General features: G+C 42.3%; 2 protein-coding genes and 1 non-coding gene across 7 annotated transcripts; 1 reads left to right on the top strand and 2 right to left on the bottom strand.

The window, feature by feature from the left end:
- Positions 1-304: 304 nt before the first annotated feature.
- Positions 305-8,359, bottom strand: nfatc3b (nuclear factor of activated T cells 3b). 2 transcript variants are annotated; one of them, XM_028958889.1, is made up of 10 exons: positions 8,010-8,359; positions 6,169-7,366; positions 5,687-5,849; positions 4,217-4,416; positions 3,653-3,825; positions 3,139-3,279; positions 2,810-2,865; positions 2,553-2,679; positions 1,695-2,450; positions 305-619 (listed from the first exon to the last, which is right to left on the bottom strand). In XM_028958889.1, exons 1-10 carry the CDS (start codon positions 8,092-8,094, stop codon positions 543-545), a joined length of 2,976 nt encoding a protein of 991 aa, XP_028814722.1. In that variant the 5' UTR covers positions 8,095-8,359; the 3' UTR covers positions 305-542. The 2 variants fall into 2 exon arrangements, with proteins under 2 accessions (XP_028814722.1, XP_028814720.1); XM_028958887.1 differs by having other exon boundaries at positions 1,695-2,453; positions 8,010-8,358.
- A 96-nt stretch (positions 8,360-8,455) lies between these two features.
- On the bottom strand, positions 8,456-13,197 carry dus2 (dihydrouridine synthase 2). 4 transcript variants are annotated; one of them, XM_028958547.1, is made up of 16 exons: positions 12,976-13,197; positions 12,653-12,826; positions 12,138-12,183; positions 11,958-12,049; positions 11,822-11,865; positions 11,652-11,712; positions 11,525-11,572; positions 11,378-11,443; positions 11,009-11,079; positions 10,718-10,804; positions 10,463-10,631; positions 10,161-10,282; positions 9,922-10,065; positions 9,580-9,667; positions 9,172-9,245; positions 8,456-9,064 (listed from the first exon to the last, which is right to left on the bottom strand). In XM_028958547.1, the coding sequence occupies exons 2-16, from the start codon at positions 12,773-12,775 to the stop codon at positions 8,788-8,790; spliced, it is 1,512 nt and encodes a 503-aa protein (XP_028814380.1). In that variant the 5' UTR covers positions 12,776-12,826; positions 12,976-13,197; the 3' UTR covers positions 8,456-8,787. The 4 variants fall into 4 exon arrangements, with proteins under 4 accessions (XP_028814380.1, XP_028814381.1, XP_028814379.1 ...); XM_028958548.1 differs by having other exon boundaries at positions 12,653-12,789; XM_028958546.1 differs by having other exon boundaries at positions 12,653-13,197.
- A 47-nt stretch (positions 13,198-13,244) lies between these two features.
- Positions 13,245-13,316, top strand: trnaq-cug (transfer RNA glutamine (anticodon CUG)). The gene has a single exon. It is a non-coding gene; the product is annotated as a tRNA-Gln (tRNA).
- Positions 13,317-24,395: the final 11,079 nt, after the last annotated feature.

Raw genomic sequence — 24,395 nt, 5'->3', positions numbered from 1 at the left:
GTTGTCACGTTAAAGGTGAACCGAACTCCTGTCCGCGGTTTTTGGTGCCAGTTGGTCAAGTGCCTGGTGTTAATTTGAACACACAAACTAGTGTATTTCTTTTGCATAGTTTGCCACCTGAGTGAGGAAAAACGACATTGTGTATATTCAGTATTCCACCTAAATACAAACATCCTTCTGAAGGCAGACTGAACGATTAAAATCCTAATAAATTAAACTTAGTGAATTTTCTATATATTCAGTTGATTTGGTGCACTTTGCAAAATAATCATTTGTGTGGACAAATGTGAACAACACAACGTGATTCCATTCAAGCGTTTTATTTAAAAATCCCGATGCAATAGGCACATATTACAAAATGACACATATAAGAACAATTATGGAGAGCACTGTTTGATTATATCATATAATGATTCACATTATTTTCAGAAAAACAAAGTTTGAAAGAATTATGAATGAAAGAGTTCATCTCCTGCTGAAGTGCAGGCCATGACTGTATGAGGTCATATTAAATGTGGCCAGGGGCATGTCTCAAGGTGAGGCTAGGAATGGTTCTGGGCAGAGATGGAACCACATAAATCTGGACTCTGGAACATGTCTCTGACGATGATCTCGCTCACTGCAAAGAGAACGCATAGAAGCGACAATCAAAAAACCAGGTTCTGCACATTACTAGATCACAATCCCAATACCAAGTAAACTGTGCTATTGGCGAAGGTACTTGCAACTTGCATTTTAAAACCACCTGAGGGCAGCACTGAGTACCATAATATTAATGGTATTTCTTTCTTTACTTATTTTGTCACCCAATATTATGTATGCAAAAACCAAAACATGTTCACTGTCTGCTCATTTTTGAAATTCAAATCATACCCTAGCCTCAGTATTTTATTCAAATATTAGTATTCAAAACATTCCCATGCTAAACTTAAAATTGTAACTTTGTAAGTTTTCATCTTCAAATATACTTAATTTTCAGAAGCTTTTCAAATTCTGACACCGCTGCAGAGAACGGAGCACAGATAACTGAACTTTTCGTGGTTACATTCAAAGCATCTGGAAAGGGCAAAGGTATGTTAGATAAGCGTTTCGGGTCCGCTCCTGTGGCAGCACAACAGCTGCGTAAGAGCAACTTATAAAGAACTGGGCTCCAGTAAATTTAGCCATCGTAGTAATCATACACAACTCTGCATGCCGATGCGGTCTCATCTTTCCTTGTGCGCAGCAGGACCACAAACTATTATTAACCCCCACACAGGCGATCAACAAAACAGGGTGGCAGCACTGTGGGCCTGCTGTACGAACACGAGTTTGTATGGCAGCATTTGCAGGTGAAAATGACAACAAACGGCAAAAGAAATTTTGAATTCTTTTAGTGAATCGATTGCCTTTAGTGCCTTTAGCTACACCGCAGACTTTAGAGTGTAAAGCTGTCATAATCAGAGGTTTTGAACCCCAGTCCTGGGCAGATTGAGTTTACAGGGTGGGAAATAATTTTTCTGCTTAAGATTGTCACTTAATCGTCTCTTTTTGTCAATGTATAAATGTGCTTAGAGTCTAATCAGCATCACAAATTCATATACTGATGGTCAACCATTACTGATAGTCCTGGTACTTTTTTCAATTATTCATCTGCCACATTTTCAACACCCCCTATATATGGCAAATCATTCAAAAACTCATTAAAGACTCACAGTCATCCAGAGTAAAGTGACCAGACTGGTCATTCTGGTCATCATCCTCAGGCTCCTGCTTTATGTTAAATAGTTCTCCCTCAGGATGGGGCTGGCCAATCACATCAGATGGTTTTAGATTAGGGCTTCCAGGCAAAAAATGCTGCACTCTGGGGATTTGAAAGTCCGATCTAGAATGGGATGGACTATGGCCCTTATTTGGGGATTGATGTGAAAGACAAGGAGAATGAGATAAAAGCTGGGGTAAGGCAGACGGACCTAGACCGCCTGTGGTTTGGTTAGGGCCAGAGTTGGAGTAAGGATAGCCATACGTCTGGGTGTCAGAAGAGTCATGGCTTAAGGGTTTGGTAACGCCTGAGCAAGGAAGTTTGGATAGCGTGTGGTGCTCCACCGACCCTAGACTCAAAAAAGTGAAAGCTGGGTGTTCAGACTGGAAGTGACTCCAGTCATGAGACGGTTGGGGTGAGACTTTGCACGCTGGGAGGGCAGGTTTCCTGTTGTGGGTATAGTTTTTCTCGTTTCCCAGGAATGAGGTCTTTAACAGCTCAGAGGGCGTGGCCGAAGGCATATCCTGGTACTCAGAGTCGGCTCCACAGCCACTTCCCTGAATGTGAGAAAAAGTGAGCTCTGCGTGGCTGTTGGCAGGCTGTGTAGAAGGTGGCCCAGACGCTCCAGTGTGCATGCACTGGTCAGGAGGGTAGGTCGTGTCAGGAATGGTGAGGCTCCCCTCACGTCCAAATTCTTGCTTCACATTTACTGCTGAGACATGATGATTTTCGCATCACTGCATCATTTGAAAACATTTACATGCTAATAATCGTGCTTTTGTTGGCGTGTTGAAGCAGTGAGATATTTTACCTGATAAGTAGGTAAAGGACTGGGTTAGGCTTTTTTTCCTCTTTCCATTGCTCACATAAAACAGTACCTGGATTGACAAGTTCACATTCTTATTGTGGTATGGGGGAATCTCCACCACAACGTTCATCTGCAGAGATTTCAAAACACCACATTTAGTGAAATGTTTCCTACATTAATGGCAGTTTTGTCTAGTATATGATATTAACTTTCAAGACTGGCACCATCTGAAAATATTTAACCCAAAACTGTTTGCTTACATCTTTTGATTTTTCACGCACAACTTTTGCATCAATCTCCCAAAGGGTTCGGCCATCTGGAAATAGAAAAAAAAATCCTAATTAGTCTACATATGTCTCTAAATACACCCTCAGGCTCGAGCGATCAGGAAACATTCCTTGATGGTTTTTGGTACCTTTTATGGTCTGTCGCATAGTGCACAGTGCATAACATGATATGCCAGCATGTCAGTCATCCACTTGCACACGCACAAAAAATACTAATAGCCTGAACAGGGAGGGGATACCTTAACAACCCTCCCATTGTGTGATGGGCACAAGAAGAGCAACAGAAGCTTAGAAAACCCTACCAGGGCTCTTTTCCAGGAAGAAGACCTTTGAGTCGGGGAAGATGTTGGGCCCAGTGATGTGCATCTCCCCTCCTCCACTAACTGAACCGCTGATGGGACTAAACCGCTCGATGTCAGGCAGTTCCAGAGCCGAGCGCTGGGCTGGAGGGACAAAGACCCCAATTCACATCTCACATGACAATTACGGTGGCCTGGACAGCTTTGCATATTCAATTGGAGATTTTTTGCATACTTCCAGCACACAGACGTGCACACCCACACATGTTCATGTGCAAAAACACAGACGTAAAGACAAACGAGGCAGTAAATATTCAAAACCACAATGGAACCATAGGTTTACAAGATACACAGAAAGTTCTAGTTGTTTTCTGCCCCCAACACATAACAAACTCCAAAATGGAATGTGCAACTGTGCAAATGTGTCTGTAAACTCATTACAAATGTAAGCTTGATCAGGCGTTAATGTGTACTAAAGGAATAACAGGCTGCCAAGCGGAAGAAAGGAGTCGCTCACAGCATTCCACAGGGACGGAGGCTGTCTGCAGGGACAGCACCTTCTCTCCAGACTGAGGGATGTGCACCCGAAACACCACACGCACCCGGGTGTTCTTCCGCCCAATAGCCGTCTCCCCTTTTCGCAATTCGATATCGGAGTTTCGAAGCTTCAGGATGCCAGCACAGTCAATACTGTAAAAAATATTTAAGCACTGTCATGTATGCAGCATTTATTATTTAATCTGACAAAGGGTTTGCTGCTCACCTTTACGTCAGAGAAATGACCACTGTTGCACTGAGCCGCTAAGTTTAAAGATTATTTCTACATATTACTACTTTATTTTTATACTTGTAAACAAAGTCTTTCTTCCCCCTTTCCCCCCCCTTAAGACAGGAAATCGTAGCGTTTTACCATATAAAGATAAAAATGTGAAAAGGCAGAATTCAGCACACAAATCCAGTTTCCCTTTTTAAAATGTCTCTGGCTTGATTGCCATATTTCTTGTGGTGTGCACATGAAACCACATGTCTATGTACATTTGCACAGAGATTTTGTAATAAAGAAAATCTTTTTTAGAGGCACCTGGCTGACATGCTGTTCTCAGGATGGAGAGGAATTTCAAGAACTTTGGTGGCGCTTATCACAGTTTCTTGGCTTGCAGTAGACACAGTTTTCCCAGTAATCCTATGCACTTGGTAAAAGGCATGTGGTCTCACTGCTCGGTTATCAGCAGTCCCAATGAAAATCTGCAGATTGACTGGCCTTTCGTTGTATCCAATGAGCTGTCAAATGCAGGAGAAAGAAACATAAGCTTGTTTTATTAGGCTGATATGACATGTTCACATCACTGGGCAAATACAACATTGCTTCCACTTTTTTTTTGGATCCGATGGCCTTTGATTGACTATGACAATTTATAAGCTGATTATACGCACACAAACCCAAGATAAAGCATGTTGCTAATGCTGATATTTGCATAGTTGTAACGGCCAGTGTTTGCTAACAGTGGAGTGCAAAAAAAAAAATGAGGACTGCGTGCACTTAGGAGAAACCATATTAACTGTAGCACCAACAACAAAAAAATAAGTATAAAAAATATTTGTATATTTAGCAAAAATAAAGACAGACTAATGAAAGTAAAAGAGGACTAAATACATCTAAATAAGTACTAAAAGTGCTATTGCTGATTGAACATTAAGACTTCTATATCCCAAATACATTCATTCAGGCAGAACATGAAGAAATAGCCACGTTTCACAACAGAATGTGAACAGGATGCAAGGTTTTGTTGTTTTAAACCCACTTCCCTTATTACTTTACTCAGATATAAATTGATGATCTCGCGAATAACGTGTGAAGTAATTAAATCATTCTGCCAGTGCCTAGTAGGAGCACAGCCCATGTGTATGTCACAGGAAATTCCTCACTAATATTTCAACTGCTCAAGCATGTAATCACATTCAAAAAGTCCAAAGGACCAAGTTCACCTATTTACAAAGCCTCGGGGCTTTTGGCAGTTTCACTCGGTCATAATTCTGCCATACAGCCGTGCAACAGATTTATAATAATGAACAATTACATTACATGTATGATGTTAGTTCAGATACGTTTGACATAGAATTGTCACAGGCATTTTCTCTGCTGTGTCGCCCGTGTCTTTACTCACCATTAACTTCAAGGTTATTCTGTGTTTACCGCATGGCAAGTCAAAATTTAACTATCTACAAATAAGATATATAATCAAGATTACAAAATGATCTAAACCCACGCTAATGGAAGAAAATATTGCAGCAGATTTGTTACAGATCAGCGTGACTGGGATGCATTTTAAAACAGGGAACAAACAATTTAATCCGATGCTGTTTTTTTAGGAGCTTCTCTGTGTGTGTGTGTGTGTGTGTGTGTGTGTGGAGGGGGGGGTATGCTTTATCATCAGATTAGACTCTTTAATTTTAGCCATAGGCTGTGTACTTAAGTGTAATACAGAATTTTTTAAATGGACGTTAACTAATCCAACCTCTGGGCCATAACAATGCAAGACGCCCGTCTCACCTTCACCACAGGATGGCCGCCGCAAGCTGCTTTGATGGCTCCCCGGCTTCCTTCTGTTTCGTAGTGGGCTCTGTGATGGGCCCTGGGCTGTTCCTCTATTCTCAGCTCATACTGGCCATACTGACTTGGCAAGGGGGTGTCCAGGGACGGCAGGCAAGGTGGACTGGACGGCGGGCCCGAACAGAATAAGAAAGTGTATTATTACTTAATTTCAAATGGGACCATTTTCCCCAACAAATGCCAAGCTACTGTTTTTTATGGATGTGTACCAGTACCACCATTCAACAACATGGTGTTTTCACTAATAATATTATTTGTTGCATGTAGGTGTTTTGACCTCCAATCCAGTCTTTCAACCTCCAAGTTCACGAACCTGGATCCTCCTGACATCAGAGGATGTCACCTATCGTGTGGCATTTCTAACCATTTATATATTCGCATTTTAAGCAAATGCCAATGGTTATTAAAGGGTAATAACATACCTATAAATAGGTGCCTGAGATGGCTTTGGTTTGCTCCATGTGAAGTGCGAGGGGACGGGTAGAAAGTGCTCTACAAAGTCCTCGTTCCTGGGACCAGGCAGAGTCGGCTCCGTGTTTATATCCTGAGATAAAGGCCCAGCTCCGTAGCCCTCCTCCTCCACTGCCGCTTCTTCCAGACCATGGACACCAGTTGCCTGATCCTGGGTGGTGTGCTCCTTATAGGTCCGTCTGGTCTTGAGAGGCACATCCAGATCGGATGGGTAATGCTGAGGATACGGCAGGCTGGAGTTCCCAAACCAGTTTTCTTCAGTCACGCTTCCCCTGAGCGAGGGGGACTGACTGGGGCTGCCGGAGAGGTGAGGCGAGGAGGTTCCTGCACAGGCATCTGCACCGACATAAGGCCTCTTGCCGCAGGGTGAATTAGGACGAGATGATGGCCTCGAGGAAGGCCTAGAGGAGGAGGAAGTCAGGTGGGGACTGAGCCAGGAGTCTTCGGTGACACTGGTACGTGGGGACTGGTATGGAGACTGGTGAGGGGACAGAGCCTGAGCGAAAGCAGGGTGCTGGAGATGCTGCTGGTGGTAGCGCAGCCATGGATCCTCTCCATACGCTCCCATCTGCGAAGCCCCCGGAGATCCAAACGGTGAGACAAAAGGGGACACTTGGGGCGAAGCCAGAGGGGAAGTCAAAGGTGAGGGCAATGGTGATGAGTGAGGAGACATCAGAGGTGACGCCAGCCTGAATCGAACCGTTGCCTCGTTCAGCTCTGCGTCCACGTCGTCATAAACATGGGAAAACGACTCACAAGACGACGCATCCGACAACCAGCTTCTCGAGGAAATGCTGCTGCAGGGACTAGGGCACAGGGAGGACGGATCCCTGTGAAAGGTTTCTAAAGGCAGGTACATGTGGTCTCGGGAGCCAGCACCTCCTTCCGCTTCCGACGTGTGCATCTGCGAAACGTCTTGGTTAATAAGCCCATCCTGGTTAGTGCTGGTGGGTATGGAGGTGATCTGGATGCTAGGGCAGTCAAACACCCTGGGCGGCGACTCCAAAGGGTGGCATCCAGTTCTTTGAGTGTCGTAGGAGCCGTCGTGGTGTGCAGAGGCTTGGGAGATCCCTCCGGGCCGGTTAACCACAAGCTGGTGCTGGCTGACGTTGCCAAAGTAGCACGACGATCCATCATTGAGACTAACATCTGATCAAGAAGCAAAATAAAGAAATAAATATCAAATTCTGCACATCTGACGACATGTTTAGCAGGACAACGGGGCACCTAATTTAACCTGGCCGCTTTTGAAAATAACAAAGGTCTGAATTAGGGGACTAATTTAGAAACCCAAGCAATATACCAGCTGTCGGCCCTGCAACAACAGACAGCTATAAATAATGCTGTACACACACACACACACACACACACACACACACACACTGTGACCACCAAATACAGGATGCTGCCGAGATGGTGAAAAGGCAAACTTCTGCTCTCGACCCCAGATGTTGGTTGATAAGCTGCCTGTGTGTAAAACTTTACACAAGCAGTAAAGATGGGTTAAAATACTAAATATAAAAAAATACTATATATATATATACACACACACACACACACACACACACACACAACAAGTCAAGCTTGTACATCTCATGGCTTCTTGATTCATAAATTCCAAACCTGCCATGTGCGCAGAACATGTTTTATTATGATTTAATAAAACATTATGATGAGGAAAAGGTGCTTTTAACGCGTTCATGTTCTTCTCTCGCCTCCCAGAGTGGGAACGATGTGGAGAACGTTTAGAACACGGACAAGAAGCGCCCAGAAGGTGGGAGAGCTCAGTTACCTGTGTGGCCTAGAGAATGTTGCTGCCCGTCCTCCCCGAAAGTGAGCCTGAAGTCTAGTTCCTCGCCGTAATTCGTAGTAGCCATTACATCGGTTATTAAAAAAAATGGAGTGCGCTAAATACGGAAAAAGAATCAGCACCAAAAAAACAACAAGTAGAAGACTATATTCGTTGGCCTAAGGAGTAGCCCAGTAGCTCGCAGCGTGGAATTCCGGCTCTGGGGTCCAAAACATGGTTTTTTTTCTCGCCGTCGCCGCTTCCGCCGCGACTCCTCCCGTCAACGCGCCCGCGGCCGCTCCGAGCAACTTGGCTTCGCGCGAGCCGCCGTGAAGGCAACTTTCTGCGCGCGCGCACGCGAGGGCGCGGCCGCGCGCGTGACGTCACCGAACTCCGCCGACAACAGCCCTCCAAAACAAAAAAAAAAAAAAAAAAAAAAACGAAATCAACACGTTTATTCCTTTATTTCAAACCCATTCGCTGCCCAGCAAGACTTTCTGAAAGGAAATAAATACAAAAGTAATAAAACAGAAACGTGCTTCCTGGTAACTTGGCAACAGCTAAAGGTTTCCTTTGCAGTTAACCTCCTTAAGACAAAAACAAAACTGTCTAAAGGTTTAAAAGAAATTGTTACGAAGTTCACCGTGGTTTACATGACTGTCAGTGCTGCAGAGCCCCATTATGAGACATACGGTTGGGGGTCTGTTGTTCATTACGAACGGAAGACAGCAGGGACGTGACTTTGCTTGAAGAGGAAAATGCTTTGGTCAGGCGGGCCGCGTCATGACAGAGTTTGGCCATTTGCGTTGGACCTCCTTGCGTCATCTCCATCAGGACGGCCTTCCGCTTTCTGGAGGGACTCGGTGATGTGCCGCTTCCGCCTGTCTGGCTCCGGGTTGAGCTGGTCGTCTGGCTTCTCCAGTTCGCCGTTCTTCTCCTCCCGCTTTCTTTTATTCACCAGCCCCGAGTTCTCCTCTCCGATGCGGCCTTCAGGCACCCCAAGGGTGCGAAGGGACACGATGGCTGCTGCCTGCTCCGCGAACTTCTTCGACTTCTCCCTGTGGAAGAATATTTATGTTTTAAATACAAAAATAACACCTGGTATTGTCAGAACCTACATCCATTCATGGAAAAACTGCCTTTCTTGGGGCTGCATGCATCTCACCACAGAGTGGAGCGGTACTTCTTCTCCCCCACTGCTACAGTGGACTGGAAAGCTCGGTCCTGTGCACGCTGCACCTAAAAACCACACAACATCAGCATCAGGCAGCCACGAACGTGCAAATTTAAAACGTTTTGTGACAATATGATGAAGTGCCTTGCACAAGGTTAGTAGCAGGGACTGTAAGAGCGTGGTGTTGAAAGTTTGTGCGAGCTTTTTAACCACAACTCTTAGAACCCAACTTTATCTTTAGTTTAGGTTGTTAGGGCGAAGGATCTGAAGCCACGGTCATGACTCCAAACCCGCAGATTCTGTCTAGACACCTTAGCCAGAGGCCCAGATATTCAGTTACAGTCAGCTGGGTTACACGGTTACATGAGCGGTGAAGCCAGGCCTGCAAATGCGCCTTACCGTCTCATACGCGGGTTGCTCCAGCTTTTCCCTGCGGCTCCACTCCAGCAGGTACATTTTGGGTGTGATCTGAGGAGGGTACTCTCTCCTGAGATAGACACACAATCACACAACAATCAATAAATGAAAACAATCACAAAACAAATCAATAATTCAACAGGGGTCTCTAGTGGATGAAGCTGGGACTGCACTACATTCCATGGAAAATAGAGAGCTAATGAAGGTGTACCATCTGTGTGTATTTTGTACTCATGAATTACTTCTAAGCAATAAATAAATAAATAAATAAATAAATAAATGGTAACATGGCTAGAGCTAGAGGAGGAAAGATTTGGCTCTGACCTTTCAAATCGAACAGGCATTGTGACAACATCCCCGTCTAAGACGGGACTGGTGTCGATGTTGGGATTTGATTGGAGTCTTTCCTTTCTTTTCTGCTGCTCCTCTTCAACCTTCTGATAATATTCCATCATCCCAAACACCTGGCTGACCAACAACACACAGCACTTCAACACAAACCGAACCTTTTCATTAGGTAGTCATCTACTCGGCTTTAAAAAAAAAAAAAAAAAGTTCTGTACCAGATGTCCTGATTGGTCTGTGCAGCATGAAGCTGTTTGCCCATGGCCGACTCCACACGGTCTCGGAGCATCTGACACAGGCAGTACTTTGTGTTGAAAGCGTGATTGTCGTATCGAACAGCCTGCCAGACAAACACAAATTCTCACATGAATGCAAAGTTTTTACTACTCTATCAATATGCATACTGTAATTTAACACTAAAGAGGCAATACATTGTCAATTTCAAATCCAAGCCATCTATGGTAGATGAAGAAGGTGAGTGTAAGGTGAGTGTAACTGCAGCAGAACAGGAAAAACTCACATATTTGATGTACGCCTCCATGGCCTGGTCCACAGATACTGCCCCTTTGCTGCAAAAAATGGAAGGGTTCCACATAGCTGCACGGGCCAGCATCACAGAGCTGGCCCCCGCCGCCTCGCGAAACTTCTCTATGTCCTCGTGACTCTTCACCAGTTCAAGAGAACCCCCACTGATAAGGGAAAAATTAAACAACACAAACAGTGTGGGTAATACGCAGGCTTGTAAAGGCATCAGTAGAGGAAGCGTTGCTCTTACTTGGCAATGACTGGGATGGACACCGCCTCAGCCACGGCCTGGATGTAGTCACAGTGGACAGGATGCTGAGGTCTCTCTATCTTCATCCTGACAATTAAGCACGGAAATCTGTTTTACGATAATATGCACTCCTGACAATTTAGAAGACTTAATTACATGAACCAATGCAGAATACATACACCAAAATATGCATATTTATTTTACTGTTAATAGATCACATTAATTAAATAATATCAACTGCATTGCTTACAACACTCTTAAGAACACGTTAGATCCATGCTTTTAATATACCTGCCATGTACTGCAATAGCAGACACTCCAGTCTTTTCTATCCTCTTCACCAAACTCACAGTCTCTTCCAGCTGAAACATGTTAAAAATGTGAGATTTGCTTACACTATTACACAACAAACCCTATTGCAGGAGTATATAAAACTCTCCAACTGTCTGTATATCACCTAGTGTAAAAATACCACATCAGCCTATTAATGTGCAAATGTTATAAATATTGTAAAATGAATGATATCATTACATTTAGATAATTTACCAGACATCTTATCCAGAGCGACTTACAGGGTTACGTGTCTTGCTCAGGGGGTTGCGCTACCACCAGCATTATGCAAAGCCATGGCAGACGTGTAAAGAACAACGAGAGTCTTACTGTGGGGAGAATCCTGATTTTACAGGTCACGGGTTTCGAAACTCCTTTCACAAGTGTGCTCAGGATCTTGATAAAAATGAACACATTAGAACGGTATTATTAAATCATCTTTAAGCATGTAAAATATGCAGAGAGAGCAGCACATACAGACTCAATTTTGTCAGGGTCAGCCAGCAGAGCAGCTCCCATTCCACCCTGTTTGTTGAAAACATGAGGCATTAACAAGGACAGAAAAACTGATCTTACATCACCTTCATACAATCGCATGGCTTACCTTTGTGGAATATTCCTTTGGACAGCCCATATTCACATCTATGGCTGCAACATCATTTTCCCTGTAGATGTAAATGACCAAGACAGGCTGTTTTCACACCAACTAATCGGAAATGTGCTAATATAACCACTATGGTGGGTAGAAAGGACAGAGGAGAATGGAAGACTCACACAAGTTGAGCTACTGCTAAAGCTCTCTGTGGGTCTGCAGTTCCCTACAAGCAAAGAAAAGAAAGTGGGGGGCTAATCACAAACTGCACTGGATTATGAATGCTCATGCTCAAGCAGTAATGCAATTTACACTTACCATCTGAAAGACCACCTTGTCCTTCTCTTTGCTGCAAGTCCTGAACATGACCCGGTCATCGGGCGCGACAAAATCCACGGTCTCCAGAACCTCTGCCAATAACAGCAGTCAGAGGTCGTAAAAATACATGCATGTACAGTCTGCCTATGGTAGATCGAGGACACTGCAAACTGTGCTCACCGTTTTCCACTCTCTGGCACTGAACCATTTTTAAGTCTATAAGTTCCTGTTTAAAAAACAGAGAAATAGAAATATGTGAGTAAGGTGTAAAAAGGTTGAAGAAACAATACTTAATACTTAAAACCATTTTGGAACTGAACAAGAACAAATACAAGAACCATTGTGGAAATACGGGCCTTTCTTCCCCTAATTCCAAATACGTATTCATTTATCTTATAGCATGCACCAACTAAATTATTCTAAACATTCAGTTATACTCAAATTAAGACTACAATTCTAAAATGGGTATCTGTCTCTGTGGTGAAAATGTGGACTACATGCATTCATTACTCTAAACCTACCCTAACACAGCACTCACCAATGATTAATATTAAAACATTGCCTTTTGTTTTATTGACTAAAACGGCTTGTTTCCGAGATGGTCGGTCGTGTGGTGTTGAGCTAGATCAACCCAACAGACTAGTGGTGGTAGCTTTTTATCCTGATGTAAAATGCATGTTGAAACTGGCCCTTACCTCGCAGTACACGATGTCAGCCCCATAGTCCAGAGCCAGCAGCCTCATGGGGAGGGTCCCCACACGAACCATCGGTGCCAAAGCAAGTTTATTGCGGAAACAGAGCAGCCCTGCTTTTGACATGGTGTTCTGACTCCCTGGTGGAAAAAATATGGCAGCATGGAAGAGTCTCCTCTGCTCCATCCAGGTTAGAAAAAACATCCAGCAAAAGGAGAAAGGAGAACCGGATCAGACCACACGCCATTACAGATGTCCGCCCGTTTTCCTTCAACACGTCGTGAGCATCAGGACTGTTCGTGTGTCTGCTGAACGCAGCAACTCACCAACTTAGCTGAAGTGATCTTACACGCCCGCTCACGCTCATCTGCGACTTCAACGTGCGCTCCCTGTCGACGTCATCAAAAATGGACCGCGTCGAAAGCGCGGACTTCCGGACAGAAACAGAATTCATTTGCGCGAATTAAAGAGAAAACGCGTCTGACGAGCCGCCATGAACGCGGCGTTTGTGAAGAAGACCCTGGACGTTCTGCCGCCAACACGCACGTTTTGGGCACTGACGTGTGGGCGCCGCGGGGCGTGTGTGTCAGTGGGCGGTTCCATGGTGTAATGGTCAGCACTCTGGACTCTGAATCCAGCGATCCGAGTTCAAATCTCGGTGGGACCTTTCTCGCCTTTTATCTGGTCCACTTTTCTGGTAAACATCGTAATGGCGAACCGAATTAGGTTTTGGCCCTCAGTGAACCTCCAATTTGTCCCGTCCTTCTGTTTGCCTGTGCTGTCAGTACTGAACAGGTTCCGTGGTGTAATGCTTGGTATTCTGTGCATTATAATATTACAATATTCTCATTGCTAGTGAAGCCTTCAATCAAGAGCAAAACCCTGAAAATATCAACTATGGTTTATCCGAATCCTACCATATTACTAAATACTGGACTATTTCTTAGACAATAAATGTTCTGTCTTATGAAATTGTTTAGTTTTCTTTATACTAATACTAATTCAGTGGGGCAGTGGTTGGCCTAGCTGTTAAGGAAGTGGACCCGTAATCAGAAAATGCCGATTCGAATCCCGCCACTGAGCAAAGCACCGTCCTCACACCCACGCTTGTCATGGCCGCCCACTGCTCATGTGATCAATGTATCCTCAATGGAGATGACACATTTCTTTGGGTGCACCATGTGCTGGTATACAATTACTATGCTGCAGCAGACTTATACTTATTTATAAATGAAACAATGTGCTAGAAGATGTTCAGTTTATGTGAAGTGAAGCTGAGATTGTCATTTCAGCTACATACATGCTAAGACGGTACACAGTGAAATGAAACAAGGTTTCTCTAGAACTGGGTGCTATAACATTTTAACAATTAGTTACAAACTGACAAAGTGCACATGTAATCTCAGACAAACTGGGCAACATAAAGTGTGAACGGGACACAGGCAGCGCAAAATTAGTACGTGAAAATCTATATCCAAAGGATATGATACATGAAATAACACTGAATTGGCTTTACTGTGTTTTTTCAGGAGTTTTACATATTCAAAAAAAATCCCACGACCTTCCGCATTTTGGCCACTAGATGGCGCTATGTCTACATTTCGTGGTGCACATTTTTACTGTGTTACGGAAATTTTGTTCTTACTGGGAAACATCCTGTTGACTCGTTGGAGAGAGAGATTAACTTTCCCTTATGCAGTGATTCACTTGAAATCTTCATGAGTTCAAACTGACCCAGATACAGTTAATGTGACACACATATATGAAAAGATGGTTAAATACGATTGGTTCTAAAGGTGCCAGGTAAATAAAGGCTTCTCTGAGCTACTGCGCTGTGTTCTCTCCCCATCGCGGAGCCCGTCGCTACAATACAAACCTCACACATACACCATATATTCCTTACGCATCTACATACAAACCTCATGCATACAACATATATTCCTCATGCATCTACATACAAACCTAATGCATCTACCATATATTCCTCACGCATCTACATACAAACCTAATGCATATACCATATATTCCTCACGCATCTACATACAAACCTCATGCATATACCATATATTCCTCACGCATCTACATACAAACCTCATGCATACACCATATATTCCTCACGCATCTACATACAAACCTCATGCATACAACATATATTCCTCATGCATCTACATACAAACCTCATGCATCTACCATATATTCCTCACGCATCTACATACAAACCTCATGCATATACCATATATTCCTCACGCATCTACATACAAACCTCATGCATATACCATATATTCCTCACGCATCTACATACAAACCTCACACATACACCATATATTCCTCACGCATCTACATACAAACCTCACGCATATACCATATATTCCTCACGCATCTACATACAAACCTCATGCATACACCATATATTCCTCACGCATCTACATACAAACCTAATGCATATACCATATTTACTAGCACTGCAACTAACGATTATTTTAATAATCGATTAATTTGTCGATTCTTTTTTTATTAATCGTAGAATTGGATAAAAAACAAAAAACATTAATTTCCAATCTTTTATTCAAAAACAGAACCAAAATCTTTAGAAAGAGCACAAACATGTTGCTCCTTGAGCTGTTATAATAATAATAAAATAAAATAAAAATGGATTTACACAAAAAACATATACATGTATGCTTTACATCTGCCAAATATAGACTTTTTTTTTTTAAATAAAGTGCCACCTGAGCTGTCAGAACGATAAATAATTTATATAAAAAAAATAAAGAACAATACAAATCAGAAAATTTAACAGGATTTGTTTGAATGTCAGAACTTGTTCTCTACTTGAAATCTTCATGAGTTCAAACTGACCCAGATACAGTTAATGTGACACACATATATGAAAAGATGGTTAAATACGATTGGTTCTAAAGGTGCCAGGTAAATAAAGGCTTCTCTGAGCTACTGCGCTGTGTTCTCTCCCCATCACGGAGCCCATCGCTACAATACAAACCTCACACATACACCATATATTCCTCACACATCTACATACAAACCTCATGCATACAACATATATTCCTCATGCATCTACATACAAACCTCATGCATCTACCATATATTCCTCACGCATCTACATACAAAGCTAATGCATGTACCATGTATTCCTCACGCATCTACATACAAACCTCATGCATATACCATATATTCCTCACGCATCTACATACAAACCTCATGCCTACAACATATATTCCTCATGCATCTACATACAAACCTCATGCATCTACCATATATTCCTCACGCATCTACATACAAACCTCATGCATATACCATATATTCCTCACGCATCTACATACAAACCTCACACATACACCATATATTCCTCACGCATCTACATACAAACCTCATGCATATACCATATATTCCTCACGCATCTACATACAAACCTCATGCATATACCATATATTCCTCACGCATCTACATACAAACCTCATACATATACCATATATTCCTCACGCATCTACATACAAACCTCATGCATACACCATATATTCCTCACGCATCTACATACAAACCTAATGCATATACCATATTTACTAGCACTGCAACTAACGATTATTTTAATAATCGATTAATTTGTCGATTCTTTTTTTATTAATCGTAGAATTGGATAAAAAACAAAAAACATTAATTTCCAATCTTTTATTCAAAAACAGAACCAAAATCTTTAGAAAGAGCACAAACATGTTGCTCCTTGAGCTGTTATAATAATAATAAAATAAAATAAAAATGGATTTACACAAAAAACATATACATGTATGCTTTACATCTGCCAAATATAGACTTTTTTTTTTTAAATAAAGTGCCACCTGAGCTGTCAGAACGATAAATAATTTATATAAAAAAAATAAAGAACAATACAAATCAGAAAATTTAACAGGATTTGTTTGAATGTCAGAACTTGTTCTCTACTTGAAATCTTCATGAGTTCAAACTGACCCAGATACAGTTAATGTGACACACATATATGAAAAGATGGTTAAATACGATTGGTTCTAAAGGTGCCAGGTAAATAAAGGCTTCTCTGAGCTACTGCGCTGTGTTCTCTCCCCATCACGGAGCCCATCGCTACAATACAAACCTCACACATACACCATATATTCCTCACACATCTACATACAAACCTCATGCATACAACATATATTCCTCATGCATCTACATACAAACCTCATGCATCTACCATATATTCCTCACGCATCTACATACAAAGCTAATGCATGTACCATATATTCCTCACGCATCTACATACAAACCTCATGCATATACCATATATTCCTCACGCATCTACATACAAACCTCATGCCTACAACATATATTCCTCATGCATCTACATACAAACCTCATGCATCTACCATATATTCCTCACGCATCTACATACAAACCTCATGCATACAACATATATTCCTCATGCATCTACATACAAACCTCATGCATCTACCATATATTCCTCACGCATCTACATACAAACCTCATGCATATACCATATATTCCTCACGCATCTACATACAAACCTCATGCATATACCATATATTCCTCACGCATCTACATACAAACCTCATGCATATACCATATATTCCTCACGCATCTACATACAAACCTCATGCATATACCATATATTCCTCACGCATCTACATACAAACCTCATGCATATACCATATATTCCTCACGCATCTACATACAAACCTCATGCATACACCATATATTCCTCACGCATCTACATACAAACCTAATGCATATACCATATTTACTAGCACTGCAACTAACGATTATTTTAATAATCGATTAATTTGTCGATTCTTTTTTTATTAATCGTAGAATTGGATAAAAAACAAAAAACATTAATTTCCAATCTTTTATTCAAAAACAGAACCAAAATCTTTAGAAAGAGCACAAACATGTTGCTCCTTGAGCTGTTATAATAATAATAAAATAAAATAAAAATGGATTTACACAAAAAACATATACATGTATGCTTTACATCTGCCAAATATAGACTTTTTTTTTTAAATAAAGTGCCACCTGAGCTGTCAGAACGATAAATAATTTATATAAAAAAAATAAAGAACAATACAAATCAGAAAATTTAACAGGATTTGTTTGAATGTCAGAACTTGTTCTCTACACTACACTGCAGATGCACACACTCACAAACTCTCACACTGACACACACACACTGCAAAAAATGCTTTTCTAACTTAGCAGTTTTGTCCTGTTTTCAGTCCAAATATCTAAAAAATCTTAAATCAAGATACATTTACTAGACACATGAAACAGCATAAGAATTTGTCTTGTTTTCTGAAAAAACATAAAGTGATTGTTTGCTTAAAACAAGCAAAATTATCTGCCAATGGGGTAAGAAAACTAATCTTAATGAGATATAATCTCAAACAGATGTTTTAAGCATCACTTAATTTTCTCATGCCATTTTTCTTGTCTAGTAATCTTGATTTAAGATTTTTTAGATATTTGGACTGGAAACGAGACAAAATTATTAGATAAGAAAAGCCTTTTTTGCAGTGTAGCTATACATGATTGAAAAATGAATGGTCCAAAAAAGGCTAGTGAATAAAAACATGTCTTTAGTCTTTTAATGCAAAGTAACTATAGCACCCCTGCTTTGCTACTGTTAATAATGAGCTAACGCTAACTTGCCATGCTTGTCAAGCTGGATGACGGGTTAACAAAGTGAAGTGATTGTCACATGTGACACACAGCAGCACAGCACACAGTGCACACAGTGAAATTTGTCCTCTGCATTTAACCCATCACCCTGAGTGAGCAGTGGGCAGCCATGACAGGCGCCCGGGGAGCAGTGTGTGGGGACGGTGCTTTGCTCAGTGGCACCTCAGTGGCACCTTGGCGGATCGGGATTCGAACCGGCAACCTTATGATTACGGGGCCGCTTCCTTAACCGCTAGGCCACCTCTGCCCCAAGCAGCACAGCACACGGTGCACACAGTGAAATTTGTCCTCTGCATTTATCCCATCACCCTGAGTGAGCAGTGGGCAGCCATGACCAGCGCCCGGGGAGCAGTGTGGGGGACGATGCTTTGCTCAGTGGCACCTCAGTGGTACCTTGGTGGGTCCGGATTCGAACCGGCAACCTTCTGATTACGGGTCCGCTTCCTTAACCACTAGACCACCACTGCCCCACCACTAACATTTATATTTACAGCATTTATCAGACGCCCTTATCCAGAGCGACAATGAGTAGTTACAGGGACAGTCCCCCCCCCCCGAGCAACTCAGGGTTAGGTGTCCTGCTCAGGGACACAATGATAGTAAGTGGGATTTGAACCTGGGTCTTCTGGTTCATAGGCGAGTGTGTTACCCACTAGGCTACTACCACCCTCCGTCCGAACGCTGTTTCATCCCCCCTCCACACCTGTAGGTGGCGCTGTAAGTCCCCGTCTAGTTCTCCTCCGCGGCGAGTTAAACACCAGCACCAGGGACATTACGTTCCTCACTTCCAAACAGAACTAAAGTAGGATTCTGTAGTGACTTCCCCTGCTGCTGAACTCCCTTCCTCCTCATCAAACACGCGTTTCAGGTGCTGGATCATTGCCGTGGTGCTCCCGTGCCATGTCGCTTTTGCATATTTTCGCGCAGATTTCTCTGCCTCCGCCATGTATCTGTCCTCTACCTCCGCTCGTTTTTTTTTTTATTTTTGCTCCGCGCTGTCTATGAGGCGCCAAACTGCTAGCATCTGTGCGAGAGAGACCAAGTGTGTTCACTCCGCTCCACGCTCAAATAAAATGTTTTTTTTTTAAATAATCAAATGTCTCCGCGTCGCGCGACACAACGAATCTTTACTTTACTTTATTTAGCAGACGCTTTTATCCAAAGCGACTTACAAGAGGAAGACACCAGCAATTCTCGTTCGATTTCTATAGAATATTGAGTTTACAAACTAAGAGCCCTGATAAGGCTCAGACTTGTCAGTGAAGAGCATGCTCAGAGATTAAGTGCTAGATGAAGAAAAAATTATAATGTATTTATACATTTTTGTATTGTTTGTGCAATGTGTACGCATGTGCGTGTGTAAGTGTTAGATTTGTCTGTAATATTTTTGGAATAAGAGGGTTTTCACCTGCTTCTTAAAAGTGGTGATAGTCTCGTCTAGTCGTGTGGAGGAGGGCAGGTTGTCCCACCAGCCAGGGACAACAACGGAGAACCGAGATGATTGGAATCGGAGACCCCGTGAAGAAGGAATTTTTAGTCTCCTTTCGTTTGCAGATCTGAGAGAGCGTGCAGGAGTGTAGCTAGCTAGTATTGTATTGATGTAGGAGGGCGCAGTTCCATTTACAGCCCTGTAGGCAGCATCAAGGATTTGAATTCTATGCGAGCAGCTACCAGGACCCAGTGAAGAGAGGTGAGAAGAGGTGTAACATGGGTGTATTTTGGAGAGTCGATTAGGAAATTCATTGCCAACTCTTTTAGTAATCGATTTTTTATCGATTTAATCGATTCGTTGTTGCAGCCCTAATATATACCTCACACATCTACATACAATTCTCACACATACACCATATATTCCTCACGCATCTACATACAAATCGCCACCAGTGGGGTCTCAGGGTTGCCGGTTCAGGCAGTCATTGCAACAATGATTCTGCCTACCACACTAATAGCAGAGCCTCTGATCTTTTCGTCTCTGTGGTTCTTCCTGGGTGAGAGTGTCGCGTACACGAGATCACTTGGTGAGCTCATCCTCTCACATGGGTTATCGTACCACTGCTATGCCGACGACATACAACTCATCTTCTCTTTTCCTCCCTCTGATCTACATGCTGCTTCCAAAATCTCTGCGTGTCTAACTGACATCACATATTGGGTGGCAGCCTAAGAAGGCTTGGGCCTGGTTAGTACTTGGATGGGAGACTGCCTGGGAATACCAGGTGCTGTAAGCTTTTTGGGGTAGTGGTGGCCTAGCGGTTAAGGAAGAGGGCCCGTAATCTGAAGGTTGTTGGTTCGATTCCCGATCTGCCAAGGTGCCACTGAGCAAAGCATCATCCCCATGCACTGCTCCCCTGTCATGGCTGCCCACTGCTCACTCAGGGTGATGGGTTAAATGCAGAGGACAAATTTCACTGTGTGCACTGTGTACTGTGCTGCTGTGTATCACATGTGACAATCACTTCACTTTTTTATTTTTTTTATCTCAAACTCAATCCCACCAAAACTGAACTAATATTCATTCCAGCAGATTTTTCACCAGATCAGGATCTTGCTATTTAACTGGACAATTTACAGCTCTCTCCTTGTACAACAGCCTGCAACTTTGGAGTAACAATAGACAACCAACTCTCCTTCTTGACTCACATCAGCCATCTTTCCCGCTCATGTAGATTCCTTCTCTACAATATCATACAAATCTGTCAACACAGGTCACCCAGATACTTGTTCAATCCCTAGTAATCTCAAAACTGGATTACTCCCTTCTAGCTGGTCTACCACCATGTACCATCCGACCTCTACAACTAATACAAAATGCAGCAGCACGACTGATCTTCAACCTACACAAATTCTTCCACACCGCCCCTCTGCTACGCTCCCTCCACTGGCTCCCAGTAGCTGGACGCATCAGATTCAAAATACTGATGCTGGCCTACAAAGCCAAACCTACCTCGCAGCCCTAATTACACCTCGTATACTCCGAGCCTCCAGTACTGCTCGGCTGTCCCTCCATCTCTGAATGTAAAAGGAAGACACTCATCTAGACTCTTCTCTGTCTTGGCCCCTCGATGGTGGAATGAACTTCTCCTTGAGGTCAGAACAGCACAGTCACTGAGTATTTTCAAACCTCAACCTTCCTCTTTAGAGAATATTTAGATTAACTTGTAACCTTCTTATTGTCTGAATTATGTATAGAAACTACAACAGAGTGAATAAAAAGCAAAAAGTATTCATAGTTGGGGATCCTAGTGAACCAGAATTGGTAACATGGAAGCATTATGTAAGTCGAAAACAGGTCTGTAACATTGGTATAGAATCCAGGAACGGCTTCAATGTGAATCAATGAAGAGTTCGCATTGTTGTTGTTTACCTCTCGTCCTTTTATGCTGGTCTCTGTCTTCTTCATGGGGTGTGGGAGGGGTGTAGCCTTGTATGCATGCTGGATGTTTGTGTAAACAAAGTCTGGCATATTGTCCCCTCGTATTGCAAACTCAATGTTCTGATGAAATTTTGGCATTGAGATTTGCATTGTTGAAGTCTCCCGTGACGACGAAGAAGCCATCCAGGTAGACTGCTGCTTGCTTGTGATGTTGTAGAGTTCACTGAGTGCACCACTAGCTTTAGCATTATTGCTAGGCGGGATGTATACTGTAATGATGATCACAGCAGTGAACTCACGTGATGTAGAACAGTCTGCATCTGACCTCAAAAACCTCTATGAGCTCCAAGCAGTGCACAGAGACAATCGCAATATTCCTGCCCCAGCTGTTATTGATGTGGACAAACAGGCCACTGCCACGCGTCTCACGGAATGGATCCTTGTTGGCCTGCGAAGCAGGTTAGCGTGTTAAGTTTTGCTGAAGATAAGAACGCAGCGATGTCTTATCTCTTCCCCGGAGATCAGAAGCAGTCTTAGACAGTCCATTTTATTGTCAAAGAAGAGCACGTTGGAGAGGAGGAGAGAGACAGCTGTGATGAACTTTTAGCCTAATATGGATCCCGGCTCGCTTGCCGCGCGTCCACCTCCTCGCACAGCGCTATCGGCTAACTTCTTGGTGGTGCCGCGAACTGCCCGGAGAATGTCGCAGTCTCTCCAGCTTCATCAGGCTTGATTAGAGGTCGAGAAATTGTTGACGGTTGTAAGGGTGTTTGTCCGTGATTCTGATGGTCATAACCACCTTTACACAACAAGTATTTTACAAAAAGAGCACTATGGTCAGGGCCCGGTGTGGCTGCTGCGACCTAGCGCGCCGCCGTCTTGGTTCCAGATGCATTTTGTCTTAACGCTTTTGATGTCCACTACTTCAGCGTGTAAAAACAATAAAGTTAAAATTCAGTTCTGAGTTATGTTTTGGCTGAATTATTAATTGTAATGTGATCCAGTCAGATTGTACACAGCATCTAGCATTTAATCTGTTTTTACATTTTCAGTGAACTGATGAATATTAATGTATATTGCCATATTGTGATAAAATTATGTTGTATCATGACAGTATCGTAACGTGACGTCCTTGCTGATTTCCATCCCTACAGTATACATTGTTTTTTTTATGTTAAAGATTTATAAAATCAGTTGTTTTTTTTTGTCAGCAACATGTAAAATGCAGACTTTTGGATAAAAAATATAAATAACGAAGAATTAAACAAAGAATAAGAGAATTAAAAGAACAATAAAGAATGGCATTAAAGAACTTTTGCTCTCTGCTCAGGCAAAGTTTAAACATTCATCTTTTTAAACGCTCATTTTTATTAAGTACCCAAGTCATGTGGGCGGAGCCTTCAGGGCTAGTAGTTGGTGCCAGCAGTAATGTGGATTGCATTGTTTCTACAGTAGTAGCACTATTCCACTTGATACGCTGTTGAAAATTAAGATTATCACATTGAAATGAAATCCAGGGCAACAACTGGCATGAATGGATAATTCTGGAACCTACTGCTGGTATCCCAACCTCAGAAAGTGTGAACTTGACTGCAACTCAAAGTGCAGATCCACACTGTGTAACTAAAGAGATGTTAGAAAAATAAACACACTGAAAATAAATATAAAATTACTGGCATATAGAGAACGTGGTTCAAGATACATTTTGCATTTGGTATTGTCACACCACCAAAAACAAAGCATTGAAGCGGCTTTGAAAACAAGCAGAGATTTAATTCAACTGTATCATTTTACCACGACACTGCAAGGGAGGCGGCATGTCGGAGATGCTACAGGCAAGCCTGTATTCTACAGACAAGTGTGTTTTGATACTAAACGTGTGACGGTTTACCATCAACAAAGGTGAGACGGGCAGAGGACCCCCGACCAACCATGAATCAAGTTCCTCACATTTTTCAGTATGTTTACTTCAATGTTAATATTTGATTTAGCAGTGGGAAAGCACCCTTTCCCATGTCCATATTGTGAAAATTAAACCACAATAAATTGTTTCAACACTCTCCACTTTTAATGTGAAAAATCCATTAGGGCTGAAACGATTATTCGAATAACTCGAATGATTCGATTACAACAAATATTCGAGGAAAATTCTTGTGACGAGGCATGATAAGGCATGAGATCTCACTCATGTAATCCTTTTTTTTTTTTAAATTAAAATAGAACTAAGGACAAATAGGCTAACCTATGTTTCATAGTTTTTTTTCATGTACATCATGAATGTTTCACAGAAAGATTGATTAAATGGGTTTACTTCCGGAGCCAGTAACCCAAAGGTTTTAAGCTTTGATCTAATAAAAGTATTGAGTTTGAATAAAAAAAAAACTTTTTTTGTGAGGAATAACAGCCAATTGGCAATTTTTCACCGATTAATCGATGAAAAAAATCAACAGAATACTCGATTCCAAAAAATATTTGATGGTCGCAGCCCTAAAATCCATAATAGGCTGGATGCATAAGTGCGCACACCCTTAACATATTTTACTTTTTGATTTCATTACATCACAGTCTTCATGTATAGGTGTCAATAATCATGTCTCATCTTGACGTGGCAATATTTGCAAGCTGTTCCTTGTAAAAGCGTTCAAA

The sequence above is a fragment of the Denticeps clupeoides genome, chromosome 17 (genome assembly GCF_900700375.1).
Source record: "Denticeps clupeoides chromosome 17, fDenClu1.1, whole genome shotgun sequence".
Classification (NCBI taxonomy): domain Eukaryota; kingdom Metazoa; phylum Chordata; class Actinopteri; order Clupeiformes; family Denticipitidae; genus Denticeps; species Denticeps clupeoides.
Note: the sequence above shows the minus strand (reverse complement) of the source record. Positions and strands in the feature narration are given on the sequence as shown.

Excerpts from the sequence above, each read along its gene's own strand:
- nfatc3b (XM_028958887.1), bottom strand. The coding sequence starts at position 8,094 with ATGGCTACTACGAATTACGGCGAGGAACTAGACTTCAGGCTCACTTTC. Across the intron at positions 5,850-6,168 it reads TCTCAGGCACCTATTTATAG|TCCACCTTGCCTGCCGTCCC; the intron begins GTATGTTATTAC and ends CCCGCCGTCCAG. Across the intron at positions 620-1,694 it reads TCACTTTACTCTGGATGACT|TGAGCGAGATCATCGTCAGA; the intron begins GTGAGTCTTTAA and ends TTCTCTTTGCAG.
- dus2 (XM_028958546.1), bottom strand. The coding sequence starts at position 12,853 with ATGTTTTTTCTAACCTGGATGGAGCAGAGGAGACTCTTCCATGCTGCC. Across the intron at positions 10,632-10,717 it reads TCCATCCCAGTCATTGCCAA|TGGGGGTTCTCTTGAACTGG; the intron begins GTAAGAGCAACG and ends TTCCCTTATCAG. Across the intron at positions 9,246-9,579 it reads AGCAACCCGCGTATGAGACG|GTGCAGCGTGCACAGGACCG; the intron begins GTAAGGCGCATT and ends TGTGGTTTTTAG.